General features: G+C 42.0%; 2 protein-coding genes across 9 annotated transcripts in view; one reads left to right on the plus strand and one right to left on the minus strand.

Annotated features, from left to right (window-relative positions):
* The window catches only part of LOC129823071 (aspartyl/asparaginyl beta-hydroxylase-like), a 46,744-nt gene extending 41,384 nt beyond the window's left edge, over positions 1-5,360 (plus strand). For all 6 annotated transcript variants that reach the window (XM_055881792.1, XM_055881793.1, XM_055881797.1 and 3 more), the window contains 6 exons: positions 618-707; positions 926-1,063; positions 1,770-1,905; positions 2,153-2,244; positions 2,664-2,797; positions 3,144-5,360. In XM_055881792.1, the coding sequence (XP_055737767.1) occupies positions 618-707; positions 926-1,063; positions 1,770-1,905; positions 2,153-2,244; positions 2,664-2,797; positions 3,144-3,294 (741 nt within the window). In that variant the 3' untranslated portion in view covers positions 3,295-5,360. The remainder of the gene's footprint in view (positions 1-617; positions 708-925; positions 1,064-1,769; positions 1,906-2,152; positions 2,245-2,663; positions 2,798-3,143) is intronic.
* Positions 4,107-18,478, minus strand: LOC129823072 (clavesin-1-like). 3 transcript variants are annotated; one of them, XM_055881800.1, is made up of 7 exons: positions 17,887-18,478; positions 17,716-17,794; positions 15,511-16,073; positions 14,976-15,150; positions 11,198-11,308; positions 10,527-10,759; positions 4,107-6,111 (listed from the first exon to the last, which is right to left on the minus strand). In XM_055881800.1, exons 3-7 carry the CDS (start codon positions 15,897-15,899, stop codon positions 6,030-6,032), a joined length of 990 nt encoding a protein of 329 aa, XP_055737775.1. In that variant the 5' UTR covers positions 15,900-16,073; positions 17,716-17,794; positions 17,887-18,478; the 3' UTR covers positions 4,107-6,029. The 3 variants fall into 3 exon arrangements, with proteins under 3 accessions (XP_055737775.1, XP_055737774.1, XP_055737773.1); XM_055881799.1 differs by having other exon boundaries at positions 17,658-17,794; XM_055881798.1 differs by lacking the exon at positions 17,716-17,794.
* Positions 18,479-22,107: the final 3,629 nt, after the last annotated feature.

Genomic DNA, 22,107 nt, shown 5'->3' on the forward strand with positions numbered 1-22,107 from the left:
CTCTGCACTGAACCCCCTCTCTCTGCACTGAACCCCCCCTCTCTGCACTGAACCCCCCCCCCCTCTCTGCACTGAACCCCCTCTCTCTGCACTGAACCCCCTCTCTCTGCACTGAACCCCCTCTCTCTGCACTGAACCCCCCCTCTCTGCACTGAACCCCCTCTCTCTGCACTGAACCCCCTATCTCTGCACTGAACCCCCTCTCTCTGCACTGAACCCCCTCTCTCTGCACTGAACCCCCCCTCTCTGCACTGAACCCCCTCTCTCTACACTGAACCCCCCCTCTCTGCACTGAACCCCCCCTCTCTGCACTGAACCCCCCCTCTCTACACTGAACCCCCTCTCTCTACACTGAACCCCCCCTCTCTGCACTGAACCCCCTCTCTCTACACTGAACCCCCCCTCTCTACACTGAACCCCCCCTCTCTGCACTGAACCCCCTCTCTCTACACTGAACCCCCCCTCTCTACACTGAACCCCCCCTCTCTACACTGAACCCCCCCTCTCTACACTGAACCCCCCCTCTCTACACTGAACCCCCCCTCTCTACACTGAACCCCCTCTCTCTACACTGAACCCCCCCTCTCTGCACTGAACCCCCTCTCTCTGCACTGCAGGATGGTTTGGAATCAGGAGACCCTGGCACAGACGACGGCAGGTTTTACTTCCACCTCGGAGACGCTTTACAGAGAATGGGAGACGACAGTGTGAGTTAAGATCTAACTCAGACACCAAGCTTACACCAATACTGACTCAACACCAGCAGTATTCACTAGAGAGTAACTTATGGTAACAGTATGACTTCTCGTGATTACTCCTTTTCTTCTGACAATAAGAAAAAACAGAGCATTTGAAAATACTGTGTGAGAGTTCCAATGTGTTGGTTTTTGAATACTACAAGCACTATGGTCTTCTCCTTTCTCAGGCCTACAAGTGGTATGAGAGAGGGCACCAGAGAGGTCACTTTGCCTCCGTATGGCAGCGATCTCTCTACAATGTGGACGGTCTCAAAGCTCAGCCATGGTGGACGCCCAAGGACACTGGATATATGGATCTAGTCAAGGTACAGATGATGGTAGACATGATAATGTCTCAGCTGGTTGTCTTTTCTCTCTGCTAGTTGATAGATCAATATCACCGAGTTCAATAAAGCCTAGAGAGAGTACTTCCTCTCTGTTCCATTGATCACTTTTGTGACAGCGTGGGCAGGGACATCTGAAGAACGATCTGGCTTTAATGGTCGTTCTGCCCCTGAGCAAGGCAGTTAACCCACTGTTCCCCGGGCGCCGAAGACCTGGATGTCTCTGATTCAGAGTGGTTGGGTTAAATGCGGCAGACACATTTCTGTTATATGCATTCAGTTATACAACTGACTAGGTATCCCCCTTTCCCTAATGTAATCTTATAATCTCCACTTGGCACAGCCAGAAGCGGACTGGCCACCCCTCGGATCCTGGTTCCTCTCTAGGTTTCTTCCTAGGTTCCTGCCTTTCAACTGAGTTTTTGCTAGCTGTGTGCTTCTGCATTGCTTGCTCTTTGGGATTTTAGGCTGGGTTTCTGTATAGCACTTTGTGACAACTGCTTAAAAAAGGCTTTATAAAATATATTCGATTGATTGATTGAACATAGAGGGCTGCCTGCGTCTTAAAGTAGCTTTCTTCTTCGTTTGAGTTTTGAACTGGCATAAAGCTGACCATTTATCCCGTTTGCTTTACCTGGGGAAGACCATAGAAATATAATAACGTGTCCTAACTCTGTCTATGGAACAGACCCTGGAGAGGAACTGGAGGATCATCAGGGACGAGGCCCAGTCTGTGATGGATAAAACAACTGGCCTCTTTGTTCCAGAGGAGGAGAACCTCAGAGAAAAAGGGGAGTGGGGCCAGTTCACCCTCTGGCAGCAAGGTAAACCAATCAAACCCTTCACAACTAGCACCTGGCAAGTTCCTATCTTACAAATACACCAAACTTAATCACTGGATGTCATAAGGTGAATGCACCAATTTGTAAGTCGCTCTGGATAAGAGCGTCTGCTAAATGACTTAAATGTAAATGTAAATGTTAATTGAAATAAAAAAGTGCCTTAGGATTAGGGGTTAGTGGTGTCTGGACCTGGCCTCTATTTCCTTGTTTCTCTCTCCTGGTCATGCAGGCAAGAAGGCAGGGGAGTCCTGCCGCAGTGTTCCAAAGACCTGTGGCCTGTTGGAACGCTTCCCAGAGGCTATAGGCTGCAAGAGAGGACAGGTAGGTCACCCCTCCACAGATGTGAATGACATGCCAACTATTAGGCATCACACCAGCCAGCCAGCCAGCCAGCACTGCTGTAGAGCAGGGGAGGATAGATGGACAGACAGTATAGGCCCTGCAGGCTCCTACTGGAGATGGATGGAGTTACAAAGGCACTAATTTCTTTCAATTTCTGTTGCAAAAATAGGAAACGTTTGTATTTTGTGAATGTGGCTGGCCAATGTGCCTTTGAGCTAATAGGTTGCATAAAAAAAAAAGTTATATATATATTTTTTTTAACATACTTAATTTTAATACTTTAATTTGAGATGTGTTCACTTTCTCTGGGTGTATGACTGCCCCGCTCTCTTGCTCTCTCGTTCTCTCTCGTTCTCTCTCGTTCTCTCTCGTTCTCTCTCTGTCTCTCTGGGCTCCAGATCAAGTTCTCGGTGATGCAGCCTGGTACTCACGTCTGGCCCCACACAGGACCCACCAACTGTCGCCTGCGCATGCACCTGGGCCTGGTCATCCCCAAGACGGGCTGCAAGATCAGGTGCACCAACGATACCAGGTAACACCTTCCACTGCCATCAACGTCAAGCCTTTTTACATCTAATAACATCGCCCACTTGTTAGTTTTTGGTACGGTGTGAGACTTATCATATGAGTGCTCAGTACTTAATATCACTCAAGACTAAGTATTGCTGCAAAATATCTTTAACGTTATCTTGCCGATCTTGTGGACTGTAAGTCCTTGCGTCCATAGCTCCGCCTATGAATTTGAGTGGTTACGTTTCCCCAGCCCCATCCCTCAGCTTTATACCAAACTAACTGGAGGAGCTGCCATTGGACTTATAAACTCATCCATGTGGCTTCATTAACAGAAAGGCTATGGTTTGTTTTTTGTTCTCTTCCAGGGCTTGGGAGGAGGGGAAAGTGCTCATCTTTGATGATTCCTTTGAGCATGAGGTGTGGCAGGACGCCGACAGTTACCGGCTCATCTTCATCGTGGACGTGTGGCACCCTGAGCTCACCCAGTACCAACGGCAGACTCTTTCCCCCATTTAGATTGTCCGACAGACTGACTGACAGGTCCAAGGTATCTGTCAACCCATTCCCTCACAAGTATTGACCCCACAGCCAGCCATTTTAGGTCAAACGGGACAATTGTGACACTTGCCTCTGCTCAGTCCATGGTGCCATTTTGGCTCCATCTTGAAGAGTTACTAAAGGCCCTCTCAGATTGGAAAAAGCCTTACAACAGCCCTTGGGAACACTGACTGCTAACTGTGGTACTCGCCAAGTAGGTTTTTAGGCATAAATGTGAATTTTTTTAAGAACGGTAAGGTGTGGGTTGAATATCATGTAGGTTGTGTTGTAAATTTGTCGCAAGTGCATTCTTGTTTTTCATTAGGGAACCAAAGTGCTATATGTCTGAAACATACCTAACATATGGTAAACGCGCAAAGCTGTATTATTGCAGTTATTGACGTTACTGTTGGACACTTACTGATACTTAAAAGGGATAGTTTTTCAGGTGTTTACCCCGATCTTAATTCATTTCTTACCTCAAGAAAATGTATTTGATTACTTTAGAGATAAGTAAATGATATGGGTTAAAATACAGAAAACTATCCCTTTTTAAGATGTTGCTAAGCTAGCTAAACTTCTGCTAGCTGAAAAGTGGGAACCTAAATCTGTTTCTCTAACGTGATTTGTGAATATATGTCCTGTAATTTCCATTACTTTATAAAGTAACCTGCCTCTTACTGTATTTTGGGGGGGAAAATTGCAATACAGACACACTGCTTATTAGGACATTCCATTTCACTTGTAGGATTTTCGCATGTCTCTTTGGATCAATGAATAGGAAATCACAATGCCAAGAATGTTTTTATTGCAGAATTAATATTGCCAAGAACCTTGACTGATACATCTTATTTTTGTACGCTAACAATATACACTATTTTCAACTGCGCCTTGACCTAGGAGCGCACACATTCTACTCAACAGGCTTGTCTTTGTCATTTCAAATCTTACAATGTGTGTATTTACATTCTTAAATGTGTCGAATATGAACATGTGACTGAAGGCATGTATTTGTCAGATACATAAACATTTTATGTTTTATAAAATTACAATTTCCCTGTTTAAAACTTCGGCAGGAGCATGTTGAATGTATGCAAGACTTGTCACACGGCATTCCATACCTTGGTCAAATACTTCCCAGTACTTCCGCTGCGCTTAATTTAGTTTACCATGTACAATGGAATAGTCCCTAAAAGAAGAACCACAGGCTAAATCAAGCATAGGCTATACTTGAAAGTATTAGACCCAGGTCTGGTCCATTCCATGTATAGCAGAGCTGATTAGAGGGGCTTTGCCTGACCAATGCTGTTGATATTCAAAAGAAAAATGCCAAAGCATGTTCTTCTAGATATGTTATTTAATCATTCTCTATGGACATTGGTAGTCAGCTTCACTGTAGCAATGAAATGCACCTCTCCGGTGTATGTGACAATAAAACATATATATCATGTCCAAATCAGACCGGTGGTATTATGCAGCGTTCATGTGCTATTAGAAACTCGGGACTGACAAATTCTTGGCAATCCCAGGGACTCGTCACAACTACGAGTTTGAGGTCCCAAACGAGAAATATGTGGGGGAAATTTGGGTAACATAATTTTACCCCTACTTCAGAGGAGCATGTGAACACATAATCCAATGGGATGGTGTCAAAACCTTAGGCTCATTGGATTAACATGGTCATGGACATTCGTGTCTTGGGGTATTTGTGGTTATCAGTTTGTGTTGTGACAATGACACATTCAAGCTACCTCCTCCATGCTTCAAATGATTCCCTTAGTTACAAGAGTAACAAATCCAGCACCTTCACAAAGCCACATCGTTTGAGATTTCACCTTTTATGGTCCTCTGTTATGAATTGCTATCACTCATCTTAGATATGAAGTTAATACTTCTATGGTGTTGAAATCACTGAGCTGTTCCAACTGTTGTAACTGGCCTGCCAAGTAAGTCATGTTTCTTTCAATTGTATTTTGTGTGTTGTAATCAGCTGCATTGAATAATTGTAAAGCTTTTTTTCAGTAAATTAAACAATTTGGTCAAAATGGTGTCAAGTGATCAGAATGTTGTGTAGTTGCATTAAATACATAGGTAGCTTAGTTTGTATATTGTAACGCTGATTCCTCTCATTTGAAATTCTATTCCTTTGTGGGATTTTCAATGACAACCTGAACATTCACACACGTAATTAGCACACGACTAAAAATGCTTTTTCTATACATTCTTTTAAAGATTACTTAAATACATTGCAGTTCGATGGAGGTCACACTGATAGTGCAGTTGCCCTGATAAATATACAATCTTGAAATATATTGACTTTCATAGAAACGACATCCCCTAAAACAGTAAGATACAGTTTGGCATTTTGTTCTCGAGACACGTTGACATTTAACTCGGTCAGTCGGTCCCTCCTAGTTGTACTGGTAACACTGACATTCGTTTAATCATTCTACTCCTATCAGCATTGATTTGGATGGCTGGTGACGGACAGGTTTGCCCGTGAAAGTGGATGGCACAGCTTTTGAAGGTCCTGAACTGAAACTGCCACTGGCTCAGAGTCAAGAGATGAGAGGTTTTCAGTACAGCAGCTCCACGTGAACAAGGGTTTCGAGTCAGTTTTTGACTTTCTCAAAGTTCAGATTTAGGTTTTGGAGTCAGTGGGGTTGGAATCCTAATGAGAGGTGTTTGGCTCCAGTATGTACGGACAGGAGAGATCAGTCCAGAGCCAGGAGCGGCTGTGCCGTGTTATCCCTGTCTGCTTGTCGTAGGGTACCCGGCTCCACGGCTGACTGGGACCTGAGATAAACAACAGTAAGAGATGGTCATTTCCTGTAAGACACAGGTGGGCTACTATACTCAGTATAATGGAGAAAGTCCAGCAGGGGCTAGGGTAATGGAGATCAAAGAGAGAACTGTAGACATACTGTATCTGTTGGTAGGATGCATTATGTGGTTATAATACATTGTAAGACTAAGAATGGATCACCGCCCCCCCCCCCCCCCCCCCCTTATGTCTGAACACAAACTGAAAACCAACCATTTTGGGGGGAAATCCAGATTAGGAAAGTAGCACACTGCCAATGGTAAAATGCATGATGTAATACCCCTCGTCCATAAACACTCCTCCCTGTGCTCTTCTCTACTCTCATTTTCATGCGTCATCACAAAGCCTCTGTTCTTGTCTCCTTTAGCTACCAGGAAGTACTTATAACATGCTAGGTTATGACTGGTCCATTAAAGATGACCTTAACGACCCAGCTATGGGGGAAAACCGATGGGGCTAAGTCTAAATCCCTACTCCGTGCTGTTTAACACCAGTGTGGGAGCTTAGCTCTCCTCTCATCTCCCCTTGTAAGCCCACTGATTAAAATCACCAGCCGGTGGAAATGGAGCCTACCCAGAACTCTCTCTGCTAAGGGAAGGAAGGAAGGACAGAAAGACAAACAGTGGCACACATGTCCTTCTGTCTCCTGTCCTGTCGCATTGAGAGTACTGAGATATTCCAAAATTAGCTTTGTTTAATATCTATCAGATTTAACATGATGATAAATAAAGTATTTAATAGAATGTTTTCAATTTTGCCTCAAATATATAGTTGAATGCGACTCTCAAAATGAAACGCTTATATGTCAGTGAAAGGTCCCAATTCACGTTATATCTCAATGTAGAAGTATAGCTTATAAGGCTTAATAAAGCCTCTCCATAATCTTTTATAAAACATACATAGAGCTTCACGGATTATGTACACCCTATTTGTCCTCAGAATATCCCTACATTTGTCGGGGCATGGACTCTACAAGGTGTCGAAAGCTTCCATAGGAATGCTTGTCCATGTTGACTCCAATGATTCCCACAGTTGTGTCAAGTTGGCTGGATGTCTTTTGGGTGGTGGACCATTCTTGATACACACGGGAAACTATTGAGTGTGAAACCCAGCAATGTTACATTTCTTGACACACTCAAACTGGTGCGCCTGGCACCTACTACCATACCCCGTTCAAAGGCACTTACATCTTTTGTCTCGCCCATTCGCCCTCTGAATGGCACACAATCCATGTCTCAATTGTCTCAAGGCTTAAAAATCCTTCAACTTCTTTGGGATCGGTGTCCCTTCCACGGGAAGGTTGAGCTAACGTAGGCTAATGTGATTAGCATGAGGTTGTAAGTAACAAGAACATTGCCCAGGACACAGACATATCAGACACCTATTGGCAGAAAGCTTAAATTCTTGTTAAACTGCACTGTCCAATTTACAGTAGCTATTACAGTGAAGGAATACCATGCTATTGTTTGAGGAGAGTGCACAATTTTTTAACATGAAAAGTTATTAATAAACAAATTAGGTACATTTGGGAAGTCTTGAGACAAAAGTTTGATCTAATGAATCTTTCCATTTCTATTCAGTCTAAAACGTTGCACAAACACTGCTGCCATCTAGTGGCCAGAATCTAAATTGCACCTGGGCTGGAATAATACATTATGGCCTTTCTCTTGCATTTCAAAGATGGTACAAAAAAATTCAAAAGAACGGTTGGTTTTGTCTTATCTTTTACCACATCTATTGTGTTATTCTCCTACATTCCTTTCACATTTCCATAAAGTGTTTCCTTTCAAATGGTACCAAGAATATGCATATCCTTGCTTCAGGGCCTGAGCAACAGGCAGTTAAATTTTAGTCATTTAGCAGACGCTCTTATCCAGAGCAACTTACAGTAGAGTGCATACATTTTATTACATTTTACATACTGAGACAAGGATATCCCTACCAGCCAAACCCTCCCTAACCCGGACGACGCTATGCTAATTGTGCGTCGCCCCACGGACCTCCCGGGTTGCGGCCGGCTGCAACAGAGCCTGGGCGCGAACCCAGAGACTCTGGTGGCACAGCTAGCACTGCGATGCAGTGCCCTAGACCACTGCACCACCCGGGAGGCTGTAGATTTGTGTATGTCATTTTAGGTGAAAAATTTAAATAAAAAAAAGGTGAACCTCTTAAGGATCCGCCCCTATCTCCTCTCCTTCATCTACGCTGATTGAAGTGGATTTAACAAGTGACATCAATAAGGGATCATAGCTTTCACCTGGATTCACCTGGTCAGTATATTTCAAGGAAAGAGCAGGTGTTCCTAATGTTTCTATACTCAGTGTATATGCATCGGTCAACCTATTCAACTTAAGCAATAAGGCCAGAAGGGGTGTGGTATATGGCTAATATACCACAGCTAAGGGCTGTTCTTACACATGACGCAATGCGGAGTGCCCTATTGCTATTATAAACTGGTTACCAATGTAATTAGAGCAGTAAAAATAAATGATTTGTCATACCGGCGGTATACGGTCTGATATACCACAGAGTTCAGCCAATCAGCATTCAGGGCTCGAACCACCCAGTTTATAATGGATTATATAGCAGGGTCTCTACATCTGGAGCTTTGCAAAGCAAATCGTAGCAAAATTCTACTAGTCAGTACAATCAGTGAGGTGAGTTTATTCTGCCATCTTGTTTCTGGGAGGATGTCCTTCACTGGTCATTAGCAGCCTTACTCTCTCTTACATTTTACATCTGTCAGGCCCTTCTGCTGCACAGCCTTGTAGGACTACAGGCAACATGGCCTACTTAGTCGACACTGGAGCAAAACAGAGGCAATCAAAGGCTAACAAGCCCTCCTTGATCTAATCATAGAACATTAAGCATATTCAACCAACCCACAAACGACCCAAGATTCAATAATCTGTTTTATCCATCTGATCGTTGCATCCATGGGCTCATGCCATCTCATGTCTCATGACTACTATGATAACAGGATGCACTAATGACAACGATGACCAATAACAGGCAAGCATTTCCAGTATCCCTCATCAACGGTTGTCACTATTGGGCCAAGCTACAAAGCCGGTCGTATGACAGCTTCTCCAAACAAATCAGATTTGAAAAGAAAGCCTAAACTCAACCATACCCCTAACCATGTGCCTCACCCTAACCATTAAATTAAGAACTAAAAGCTAATTTCAGTGCTAATACATTTTCAAAATATAGTCAATTTTGACTTTGCAGCTTGGTCATATAGTGTGAACCCTAATCTATTCAATCAACATGATGAACGGGAGCTGGTTCATGCTCGCTGCACCAACCTCCCATCTACGCCCCGTCCCCTCCAGATGTCATCCCGTGTTATCGTGGCAAGCGAATGAGACTGGGGATCCCTGGGATTGGAGCAGACACTAGCTGGGGTCAGGAAGAGGGTCTCGTGCTTTTTTAATTAAACCAATTCCAAGGAGCCCACTCTCCCGAGACCTGATCTTACATGGCTTTCTGTTGATTGCAGATGGGAGAGAGTCTGCATGCTTTTTAGATATCTCTCTCGTCTCTCAAAGATGTTCTGTTTTCCCATTGCTTTAGGACAGAGCATCCATCTACAGTACTGTATACTGTATTAATTCATGCTCAGTCTTATAGATAAGCCTTTAGCTTGTAAAAGGGCACGATGTCCAATAGCTCTGAACCTAAAAGAAATGTTACCCAGAGCCATATACAGTACCTCTACACCTCAGGAGGTTGGTGGCACCGTAATTGGGGAGAACGGGCTCGTGGTAATGGCTGGAGCGGAATCGGTGGAATGGTATCAAATACATCAAATATGGTTTCCATGTGTTTGATGCCATTCCACTGGCTCCGTTCCAGTCATTATTATGAGCCGTCCTCCCCTCAGCAGCTTCCACTACTCTATACATAGCTCGGGTGTAACCTTTCTTTCAGAGAGGAGTCTTTTTTTTAGCTGGGGGGCGAGAATTAATGGCAAACTGCAGTGGGTCTTTGAGTGAGTGAGTTGTTTAGGAGACAGCAGTCGGAAAATCGCAAGTGTAATGACCACGTACTGAAACGGGTAATTCTTAGGCCATACACTAGTCAGTGATCAGCCCCATAGCGGTCATTATCTGAAAGTCTTTGGACTGCGTAATTGCCCTGACAGACTTCAAACAATCGGCATGTCTATACTAACGAAGAAGAATGACCGCTCTGGATTGATCGTTTGTGTTCTCTAACTTTGTTAAGCTTTTTGTTAGCTTTCTGCACTGCTATACTGTAGCTAGGGTTGCAAAGGAGGGGAATCATCTAAGCATTCCATTAAATTCCCACATCCTATATATTCCCATGGATATTTTCCCGCTTGAAAATTACTTCAATTTTGCCACCTTTTTTTGTAGCTCACCTTTTCAGAAGTTTGTCGGCACATTCCTTGTCTCCACCACCATAGTTGTCTTTGACGTGGAGGGCGTCGTAGGTGAGTGTGTACTCCGTCTCGTCGTTGTAATTGGGCCCTAAGAGGGTCCGCGCCCAGATGCCCATGTCATACGGTGGCAGCGTGCCACCGAACTCGGACGGCAGACAATCGGGTAGAATTAACTGGTGTAAACTGTTGAGATTGTTCCCATGGAGGAAAATCTGTTGGGAAGAATGTTTTCTTTATTTATCCAGGGGTTCTCATTTTATGGGAGCCCTGGCCAATACATTTCATAACTATACACAATTCTTGTTCTCTTACTTCCCCTTTTTAACCAGTGTAATCATACACCCCTCCCAAAAATAATTAAACTCTTTGAAGGAAGCTGTATTACAAAATAGCTTTTAGCTTTTCCATTGATCTAACCTGCACTACCCCGAGGAAAGGATGAAGTACTAAATTATACATCCCCTTTGTGTCACCTTTCATTTTATTCAACTAGCAAAGGCATTTAACGACATCTCTCTATCTGGCTTCGTGTTCTACCTCTACCAGAACATTCAATAGGACTGCAACTGAGGCAGTTATAACGGAATGGATAGAAAAAAAGGGAGGGGTAGGGGTTAGAGAAAGTGACCAAGCAGTGAAAAGGCAATTACCCTTTTCCTTGTCTTGTCCTTGAGGAAAGGCTTGATGATGGTGTACATGGCGTGGATGTACCAGGGCTGATTTACAAAATGGATCCCACCGAAGCGAGCAGGGAAGCTGTCCTGTAGTGAAGCAGGGAGGGGAAAATAGGTTGAGATACTCAAATACTGCTATATATGTTTTACTAAATATTCTTTCATAAACTCTGCTCACTCTCTTTTATTTTAGTTGCAATAGAGACTTTAGAAATTCAATAGCATTAAAAAAATAATGAAATGGTAGGCTAACCCAGTTCCTCTTTCTTCTCTACTATTATAGCTAAATGAAATGGCATTCCATTTTTATTGAAAAGGTTTTTGACAGTACAGTAGCCTGCAGCAAAATGGACTGGGGGGAGCAGGCCAAGCGCATTGCTTAGAACGAAAGAAGGGACAACCTGTTTGGCGAGCAACTTCAGAATATCAGAATTAAACGACTGGCTTTTGCCCAGACTATATTGTATGCTGGAAGGATGAAATAAAAAACATTTACTCATTAAAATAACATTTAATGAAATCATGTTGTTAATTTTTTTTAAATATATGTTGGCAACCATTTATAAAAGTAATAGCCCCCGAAACTGAATATTATTATGAATACACACTCCTAAAGGCTGCTCCTTCACACAATAATCCCCAGGTTCTCATGCCTTGTTGCTTAAATATATTGATTGTTGATTATGAGGATTTTCCTTGCTGTTTGAAACTGTGCTAGCCATCTACAGTGTGCAGTACTGCAACAGCACATTGTTTGGACATGTCCCTTTCACCCTTGCAATTGACACCTTTAATGATTGCAGTGTAAGACCAACAATGCAGTCCCCATGACAAAACCATGTACAGTTGAAGTTGGAAGTTTACATACACCTTAGCCAAATACATTTAAACTCAGTTTTTCACAATTCCTGACATTTAACCCTAGTAAAAATTCTCTGCCTTAGGTCAGTTAGGATCACCACTTTATTTTAAGAATGTGAAATGTCAGAATAATAGTAGAGTGATTTATTTCAGCTTTTATTTATTTTATTACATTCCCAGTGGGTCAGAAGTTTACATACACTCAATTAGTATTTGGTAGCATTGCCTTTAAATTGTTTAACTTAGGTCAAACGTTTTGGGCAGCCTTCCACAAGCTTCCCACAATAAGTTGGGTGAATTTTGTCCCATTCCTTCTGACAGAGCTGGTGTAACTGAGTCAGGTTTGTAGGCCTCCTTGCTCGCACACACTTTTTCAGTTCTGCCCACAAATGTTCTATAGGATTGAGGTCAGGGCTTTGATGGCCACTCCAATACATTGACTTTGTTGTCCTTAAGCCATTTTGGCACAACTTTGGAAATATGCTTGGCGTCATTGTCCATTTGGAAGATCCATTTGTGACCAAGCTTTAACTTCCTGACTGATGTCTTGAGATGTTGCTTCAATATATCCACATCATTTTCCTACCTCATGATGCCATCTATTTTGTGAAGTGCACCAGTCCCTCCTGCAGCAAAGAACCCCCACAACATGATGCTGCCACCCATGTGCTTCACGGTTGGGATGGGATTCTTCGGCTTGCAAGCCTCCCCCTTTTTCCTCCAAACATAACGATGGTCATTATGGTCAAACAGTTCTATTTTTGTTTCATCAGACCAGAAGACATTTCTCCAAAAAGTACAATCTTTGTCCCCATGTGCAGTGGCGGTTTTGAAACAGTGGCTTCTTCCTTGCTGAGCGGCCTTTCAGGTTATGTCGATATAGGACTCGTTTTACTGTGGATATAGATACTTTTGTACCTGTTTCCTCCAGCATCTTCACAAGGTCCTTTGCTGTTGATCTGGGATTGATTTGCACTTTTCGCACCAAAGTACGTTCATCTCTAGGAGACAGAACGCATCTCCTTCCTGAGCGGTATGACGGCTGCGTGGTCCCATGGTGTTTATACTTGCGTACTATTGTTGGAAATTGCTCCCAAGGATGAACCAGACTTGTGGAGGTCTGCAATTTTTTTTCTGAAGTCTTGTCTGATTTCTATTGCTTTTCCCATGATGTCAAGCAAAGAGGCACTGAGTTTGAAGGTAGGCCTTGAAATACATCCACAGGTATACCTCCAATTGACTCAAATTAATCAATTAGCCTATCAGAAGCTTCTAAAGCCATGGCGTCAGTTCTGGAATTTTCCAAGCTGTTTAAAGGCACAGTCAACTTATTATATGTAAACTTCTGACCCACTGGAATTGTGATACAGTGAATTATAAGTGAAATAATTTGTCTGTAAACAGTTGTTGGAAAAATGACTTGTGTCATGCACAAAGTAGATGACCTAACCAACTTGCCAAAACTATAGTTTGTCAACAAGAAATGTGTGGAGTAAGTGTATGTAAACTTCCGACTTCAACTGTAAATACAAGGCTGCTGGGTCATTCAATCATGCATCTCATAGGATTTCATTCTATGAAAGCGTTTTTTAAAAATAAATAGAGTTTGATGTAAAGCGGAATACTGCTACCGGATTGGTTGTACGTCTCAGACGTATCATGGCCATTGCTAAATAATTCCGTCATAAGCCATAAGCGTTTGGTGTTTTCACAACACTTTTGGGCTAACCATCTATTTGTAGTTAACTTCAAATTAATATATTCCCTGATATATCCACTGTCTTCTTGTTGATCTGCACATATAATGTGTCCACAGCATTCACTGTCTGATTATCATAGTATTTAAAATCAGGGCATACACTAACCGCTGTGCTTCACCTTGTTACTTAGCAACAGGACATCCCATCGGTATGTAGGCCTAATGTGAGGATCATCATCATCATATTGTATAGAAATCTTTAGTTACTGGTAGTCATATAGTGTAGTCTACATATAGACTACACTGCAAGGCAGGATACGCCGTCTATCTGTCTCTGTTCTTAGAACTGATAAAGAACCCTGAAATGATGCAATAAAAAAGTTAACTGTAGAGTCGGCCATATAGGGTGCGATGGCTCCACATAATACATTGGTCAAAACATCTAGTGGAATAGACTTGGGTTGAATAATCAAACCAGAGCATAGAGACATGTGGCTGTAGATTAGACTAAAACCATACAATCCATCTTAATTTCAACATTCAGTACAGTAACAAAAATTGTTACACCAGATATGTACAGTGAACTGTGCAAATTAGGGCCTTGTTCAAAGGCACATCGACAGGTTTTTCACCTTGTCAGCCCTGGTTTTTGAATCAGTAATCTTAGATTTACTGGCCCAACGATCTAACCGCTAGGCTACCTGCCACCCTATATGATCAGGACACAACCCACTGGGCACAGACATCAATTCAACATATATTCCACGTGGTTCAATGTAATTTAATTGAAATTATGTGGAAAAAACATTGGTTCTACCAGTGAGCGCCCAGTGGGAATGTGCTGATGATACTCATCACTTTCCACCTTTTCTCTCTACAGCTAACCAGTCAGCACAATTTACCTCAAGAAAATGTCTACATAATAGCTGTACAGTACAATCCAACTGTACTATACAACCATGACTACTGTATATTCAACTTCATGCTTATTACCTAGCTACAACATCTATCTGCTTTGGGCCGATTCAATCCAGTCAGTGCTGGGTCATGTTCATTAGGGCACACCGTAGTAACATGAAAATAAGTGTTTCTTATTGGACAAGATCAGATTCTGTAGTACCTCCCTGTTTCACTCTGTTTCAGACTGTTTTGTTCCGTTTCATGCCTACTGAACACAACCCTGGTTAGGCCTACCTGCAGGCCTTCGATGGCCTGTTTGAGGATGTTGGGCGTGAGCTTGGAAGCCTGCTTGAAGGAGAAGTTACTCCAGTCGATAATCAAGATGAAGCCGTTGATCTGGAGTTCTGGGTTCTCTATGAGAACCTCCAGGGAGAGGAGGATGGCTCGGAGGATGTCTGTGAAAGAGTTCCTTCACAGAGAGAGAAAGAAACATCTGATTGGGATAAAATCCAGAACAATGCAGCCCTGTGCTGTATCAAGACTATTACAATAATTCTATTATTTTTGTTCTTGCTCTGTTCTAATGTGTCTGATCATTGACATTGTCCAGACAAGGGCTGGAGTAAAGTTTCTGGGCAAGTGAGTTTTGCTATTTTGTTCCAAACTAAATGTTCCAAAGTATTCTATCAAATCAGTATCAATCAGTAGCTAGAGCACAATTGCTTATTTGATTAATGAAACAATTAGATCACTGAAGCCATTTCAGTGAGACATCACTGAAGCCATTTTATTGAGACAAATGTGCTTACTAAAATATCTGTACACTGACCTGCCTTGATCCCAGTTGGAGGCGAAAAGGATGAGTATCTTCCGGCCGTGCTGATCCGGTGTTTCTAAGACTCCTGGGAAGCCATCCATCAGCGCCCGTTTGATTCCCGGGTCGTCCACCTTGAAGCTCTGGAACATGTCCAGGTTCTGCTGGCGGAATTGAAAGTACTGGGCCAGGAGCCGGAAGGTCTCTGCCTGGTTAAACTTGCGCGCCCGCAGAAACCTCAGGATGAAGTCGTCGTCCGTTCGCAGGAAGCCGATGTCGGGGCGCGTCACGATCATGTCGCGCACCTGCTGTATATCTGCGTGGAGGCTGTCGGGGTTCTCGTTGAGCTCCAGCCGAGCTTTCTCCGTAGTCTCAGAGCTCAGGCCCGCTTGCAAGTGAGTCATTTTTTTTTGTCAAGTTCACACTCTCTATATATCTGTTTTGGATAACTACTATTGTTTACACCTGCTTAGGAAACAGTCTTGATTGCTGTACAGCACATTGCTGTTAGTGGCGTCTAGCCGGCACACGTGTCTCTCCAGTACAACACCTGATCTGTGTCTCCTGTAGTGTCTAGCCTAGAAAGACAGAGAGGTTTAGCATAACTGGTCCACCAGTGCACAAATCCCAGGATCCCGTTTGAAAATTAATCGCATGCATCCTTTCTCCTGTCTTCCTTAGAGTAGGCCTATAAGCTAAGCAAAAAAAAAACGTAAGATGCAACAATTTCAACGATTTTACTGAGTTACAGTTCATATAAAGAAATCAGTCATTTTAAATAAATAAATTAGGCCCTAATTTATGGATTTCATATGACTTGGCAGGGGCGCAGCCATGGTTGGGCCAGCCCACCCACTGGGGAGCCAGGCCCAGCCAATCAGAATTAGTTTTTCCCCACAAAAGTGCTTTATTACAGACAGAAATACTCCTCAGTTTCGTCAGCCAGATGTGGAGGTCCTGGGCTGGCGTGGTTACACGTTCTCTGCGGATGTGAGGTCGGTTGGACATACTGCCAAATTCTCTAAAACGACGTTGGAGGCTTATGGTAGAGAAACTAACATTAAAATTATCTGGCAACAGCTCTGTTGGTCATTCCTGCAGTCAGCATGCCAATTGCATGCTCCCTTAAGGCTTGAGACATCTGTGGCATTGTGTTGTGTGACAAAACTGCACATTTTAGAGTGGCCTTACACAAGTGCACCCCAGCACAAGGTGCACCTGTGTAACTAATGCTGTTTAATCTGCAACGTGAAATGCCACATCTGTCAGGTGGATGGATTATCTTGGCAAATGATAAATGCTCACTAACAGGGATGTAAACAAATTTGTGCACAACATTTGAGAGAAATAAGCTTTTTGTGCATATGGAAAGTTTCTGTGATATTTTATTTCAGCTCATTAAGCATGGGACCAACACTTTACATGTTGAGTTTATATTTTTGTTCAGTATAGATAGGAGAAAGTAGTGTTTCCACCTCATATCTATTCAGTGCTGACTTGGACTGAAGTAGGTTCAGGTACTCATTTTGGGTGCCTGCACTGGTTATATTAAGGTGCAGGAGCTCCACAAGACTTTTGAGCTAATATTCTATAATGCAGGAGCTCAAGCAGTAGAAATGTTGAGGTGTGGGTACTCAGTTCCGTTGAGCTCCTGCCCAAATCAAGCACGGTATCTGTTACAGATCAAATCATGTCAGATCAGTAGATATTCCATGGAAAAGGGAGGAAGGAAAAATCCCTTTAAAAATTAAAAAAATATTCCAACAGTGCCCAGGTTTGGGACATGCATAAGGGCTGACCATTTCAATGACATACACAGACACCGGCGGGTATTGCTGACTTCATGGAGAAACCCATGAGCTATATTTTGTTGTGCATAGTCATCAGATCAGAGTTCAATTATAACAGGCACGCATTTGCATTCATTAAAATGAAGCGTGCCAAAATGTAGGCAAATCATATATGCATTTTATATGATAAACTCAAATATGATTAACAAAAGAGTTCATGAATGTTATGTAATAACACTAATAATAATTATTAGGCTATTATCATAAACCGTATTGTATTATTTTTGTACATGTTACTAATAAGGATCATTAGCAAGACTGACGTATAGCAAGCTGGTACACAAGCAGGTTATCGATGACTGTGATGCTCACCAATTGATGGGGCAAACGCTGCGACAAATATTATGCCAGTGCTCAATAATAAAAATACCTATTCCATCCATCTGCCGTTCAGGGATTAATTGCGTCACATGACGTTCTGCACCCACCACAATGTGAATCGGGACGACCTGCCATGTACCCGTAAAACATGCCACATATTGATAAATCATTTTTCTATACACATTTTATAAATCCACATTAAGATAAATGAAATACTTACATGAACACCACGCCCTGTAAAACCAGCCAGGTGTCCGATGACGCGCAGGACCGCACAGCAGACGTATCATTTCATTGATAAAGACTGGCCATAGGGGTTTCAAGAAAGACAAAATATCCAGTTGGCAAGGAAACGTTGGCCTAAATAAGGAAAAGGAGAATAATTCTTTGAAAGAATACCCGGTAAAATGTTCTTTGAAATCCTGTAAGGGACTGCTTTGTCCAAATGTTGGCTATCCTCCGGTGAAGGCTGCCTAAAATGATGCTGTGACCCATAAACGAGACAGATTGGCGACCATGCGCGGCTGTAGCTGCTTCGATGAGGGTTGTACGCGCTCTGCCTGGAGGCGGACCAAGAGGACACAAACTGAGAACATATTGATAGAGACCCACAGAGGAGGCGAATCACCCCGCGGTGCTCAATGCCGTGTGCCGCAAAGTATCACACCATTCTCACGACATAAACCATAAGCTATTCTCATCCCAATGGTATTTTCAAACCTCCAATAAAAAAAATTACGCCGTTTCTATCAATTCCGTTTGCCGCAATTGTGCCTAGTTGGTTAGAATATGGGTTCTGAAGGACGCGCGCATCGCACCCTTGTCCTGTTTACGCTAGCCCCCCCCCCCCCCCCCATTTGACAAGTAAGCCTAGTTTTTGCCTTTTCACTAGGCCTAATGTAATTTATTATAGCCTATTGCACAATGCCAGAATAAGCATAATATATCATTTATTAAAGTACTGTATATAGGATGGGTTAGGCTACTCACGGGGTCAATTCCATTTCAATTCAGTCAATTCCAACTAGACTACAAGTGACATTTTTCAAAAATGATTTTCTTTCTTGAATTTGATTTGAAAGAAAACCAGAATAAACCCGCACTGTAAAAAATATTGTGCCCCTTTTACTTAAAAAAAACGTAGGTAACTACTTGCATCAGCTTTTTAAGTAAATCCAACAAGGAGGACCTTTTGTATAATATACTTCGCTTTTAGTGTATTATAAACTCAAATATATGAAGTGCAAACCACTAACTGGGTCTCAAAACTTTCTTAAATTCAACTTAATTTTATTAGGTTCAGAACAAAAAAAAATAGTTGACCTGCTTAAATCTTTCAAGTCCCAGAACTAATGTTATAGGTTTGATATACTTAATGTAATCAGTTACAGAACTAATATTGTACGTTTAATTTGCTGAATTTACTCAGTATGTTTTTTGCTCAGTTACTTATGGTACATGTTAGTAAAATTTATTTAAATTGGGTTCCTACTACTGAAATATATACTCAAAAGCTGATGCAAATAGTTACCTCAATATACTTGGGATAATTTACAAAAAAATATTATTTCTATACAAGGGAAAATGCAAAAAAAAACAGTGTTCAACTTCAAACTTACACACCTTTATTTTTAAACTTCAATCTCAACTTGCCCCTTAAACCCTGCTCCTTAGGCAATCGTATTTTGTCATCTGTAAGCATTCTGGGTATAACTACACCTTGCCTCCTTAGGTATAGTTACATCCAGATAGCTTGCACCTGACTACAAATACTTTTAGATCTTCACAACTGCATAAAGTTTAGGTGATAGTTTGGGATTAGCATTTTGACCTCACATCTTGTACAGTTTGGCAAGACATTTCTGGTGGTCTGTGTGCCCCTTAACAACAAAGCAATATTTTAACAGAAACGTAAATTAACGATTTGTCTTAATAGACTTTACACAAAGCACAATATGAACTTTAGCTCAAATACAACCTCATTCAAACTGTTTTAGATTAATGAAAACATCAGTTTTCAAAACATACATTGCACATATTGTTACACAATATGTCAAATTGTCCCTTACCTGACTCCATATGCACAAGTAAAGCCCGTATGGACATATTATTTTGACAGGTATAAGCATTCTGGGTATAACTCCACCTTGCCTCCTTAGGTTACATCCAGGTAGCTTACACCAGACAATTAATCTCAGATATCCACTAGTGCATATGGAGTATGTTTTGAAAACAAAGCGTTTAAAAAAAAACAGGAATTGACAATGTCTCTTATGACTTCACCTTACAAAGAGCTCCTATACCACCTAGCAACTATACCACCTAGCACCTCTGTTTACTGAGTAGGGTTTAGACCACAGTTTGTGAGTGGCCTCTCGGATCATGGTGTCGTCAGCATCCTGAGTGAAAAAATAAAGAAATAACAGACTAGGCTACTAGATTAGCTGTGCAACTTGAGAGGAGAGAGAGGGAAAGAAAGGAAGATACCTGATTTAGAGATAAATAAGGATACAAAAATATCCCATTCTGTAATAAGGTCTTCAACCCTCTTGCAGAGGTATATGATCAAGCCACGGATCACACTGTCTCTTCTTTCCTGGATGGTGTTGCACTATAATATGATGTTAAACAAATAATTGCATTTAATACAGGCAACAACACAAAAATAGTTTTGGTGTAAATTCGTCCAGCTTCTGGATAAAGGTGGACTCAAGAGCAATGGTTGTAATTCTTCCTTAATATATAAATATATATGAGAGAGAGAGAGAGAGAGAATTCTGATCAGATAAGGACAAAAGATGATCTGAGAGCCAGAATACTATTGGGAAACCCCTCCCAAAGCACGTGCATAGTGAGAATGTTCAGACTAATCTTTTAATACATATTTAATTGTAGATTTAGAATATTAGGTCAAGACAACACAAAATATTTCAATCAATATACTTTTTTAAAAACTTACATTGACTATTTTCATTCAGCTGTATTTTGTACCTGAGTGGGCTCAAACAGGGCTGGCCATCTTTCTTTGAAGTCCTTCACAGGAAGGGCCTGAATGACATCTTGTCTTCAATATGAGAAGGTCTTTGCCATTTTGGCACTCACAAGGTTGTGGTTGTCACGTATTTGTACTTCTCCCAGTAGCTCCACTCGCTCTCTCTCCATGGTCTCATCTGTTTCTCTAGCAGGATGGTGTGGGAGGTCATTTACCTCCGACTTCATAGTTTTTTTTTATGTTCTTGGCAACGGGCCTGTCCTCTGGTGACATTCTCTTGACAGAGTTCACTTCCAGTTCTGGGCAACCAATTCCTCTCAGTTTCGATCTGTAATTGCCCATCTTGTACTTCAGACTGGTTTGCCATCCGTACAGGCCTGAGAAGGACCCAGGCTCTTTAAGGCATGGCTACTTTATTACCAAAGCTTCTGCAACCTGCCAAATTTGTAGACTTGAAGGATAGGCTGTTAACTGGAAGATCCTTTGTTTTTCCAGGATGTCTGATTTCACAGACAGATTGTTGAATAGTGTTCCATCCTTCATGTGTGCTTCATTAGCTGCCTCAAGAATGAGCTCTGTATCATAAGCAAAGCGAGGAACTTCAAACTCAGATGGCCACAGACTGGAGCGTTAGGAAGAGGTACTTTCTGGAGAGGACAATATCACAGTATCACGTGATCCACGGGAGCCCCTCATCCCATGTCTCTGTGGAGATGTTATTGAGTTCTTGTACATGTAAAGTAATAAGAGGGGGGGTCAAGGTCAACCACTTTGATGGTGTCTTCATCCTAAAGGGTCTTCAGTATCAAGCAAAGAAAATAACTGATCTCCAAATTCACTGTCCATGTACTGTAGAACAAATTATTTTTTAAGCTGAAATGTCTCTTGCACAATTGTGCCAAGCTCAGCCACAGTAGCAGGGATTCCAGAAGGCAATGTAAGCTTACGGATATCAGGGCCTTCCAATAGGACCCGTAGCCTGGCAGACATTTCTGTTTGATTGTAGCGATAGTGATCCTGTCAAGAAAAAATGCATAAATGTTATCAAATCGGGATGATGTCAAACATGGGTATCTCATGAAATCGATATCAAGTGCTGCTTACTAGATCTCGTAATAATAAACGTCCAAAATCAAATCAAATCAAAGTTTATTTGTCACGTGCGCCGAATACGAAATGCTTACTTACAGGCTCTAACCAATAGTGCAAAAAATGTATTAGGTGAACAATAGGTAAGTAAAGAAATAAAACAACAGTGAAAAGTCATGCGGCACATCTGGTGGATAGCCAGACAGCACGTCAAAATGTGTCCGTGTTTCAGTCAAAGCACACTGCTTTTTCACACCATAGAAATGTATTACGGTGGGATTTTCTAAAACTGTGTGTATTTGTTCAGAATGTTGCTGCTTTGTTCTGGGTTGGAATGCCCCAGTTCTCACTTCTTTTATC

The sequence above is a fragment of the Salvelinus fontinalis genome, chromosome 25 (assembly GCF_029448725.1).
Source record: "Salvelinus fontinalis isolate EN_2023a chromosome 25, ASM2944872v1, whole genome shotgun sequence".
Lineage (NCBI taxonomy): Eukaryota > Metazoa > Chordata > Actinopteri > Salmoniformes > Salmonidae > Salvelinus > Salvelinus fontinalis.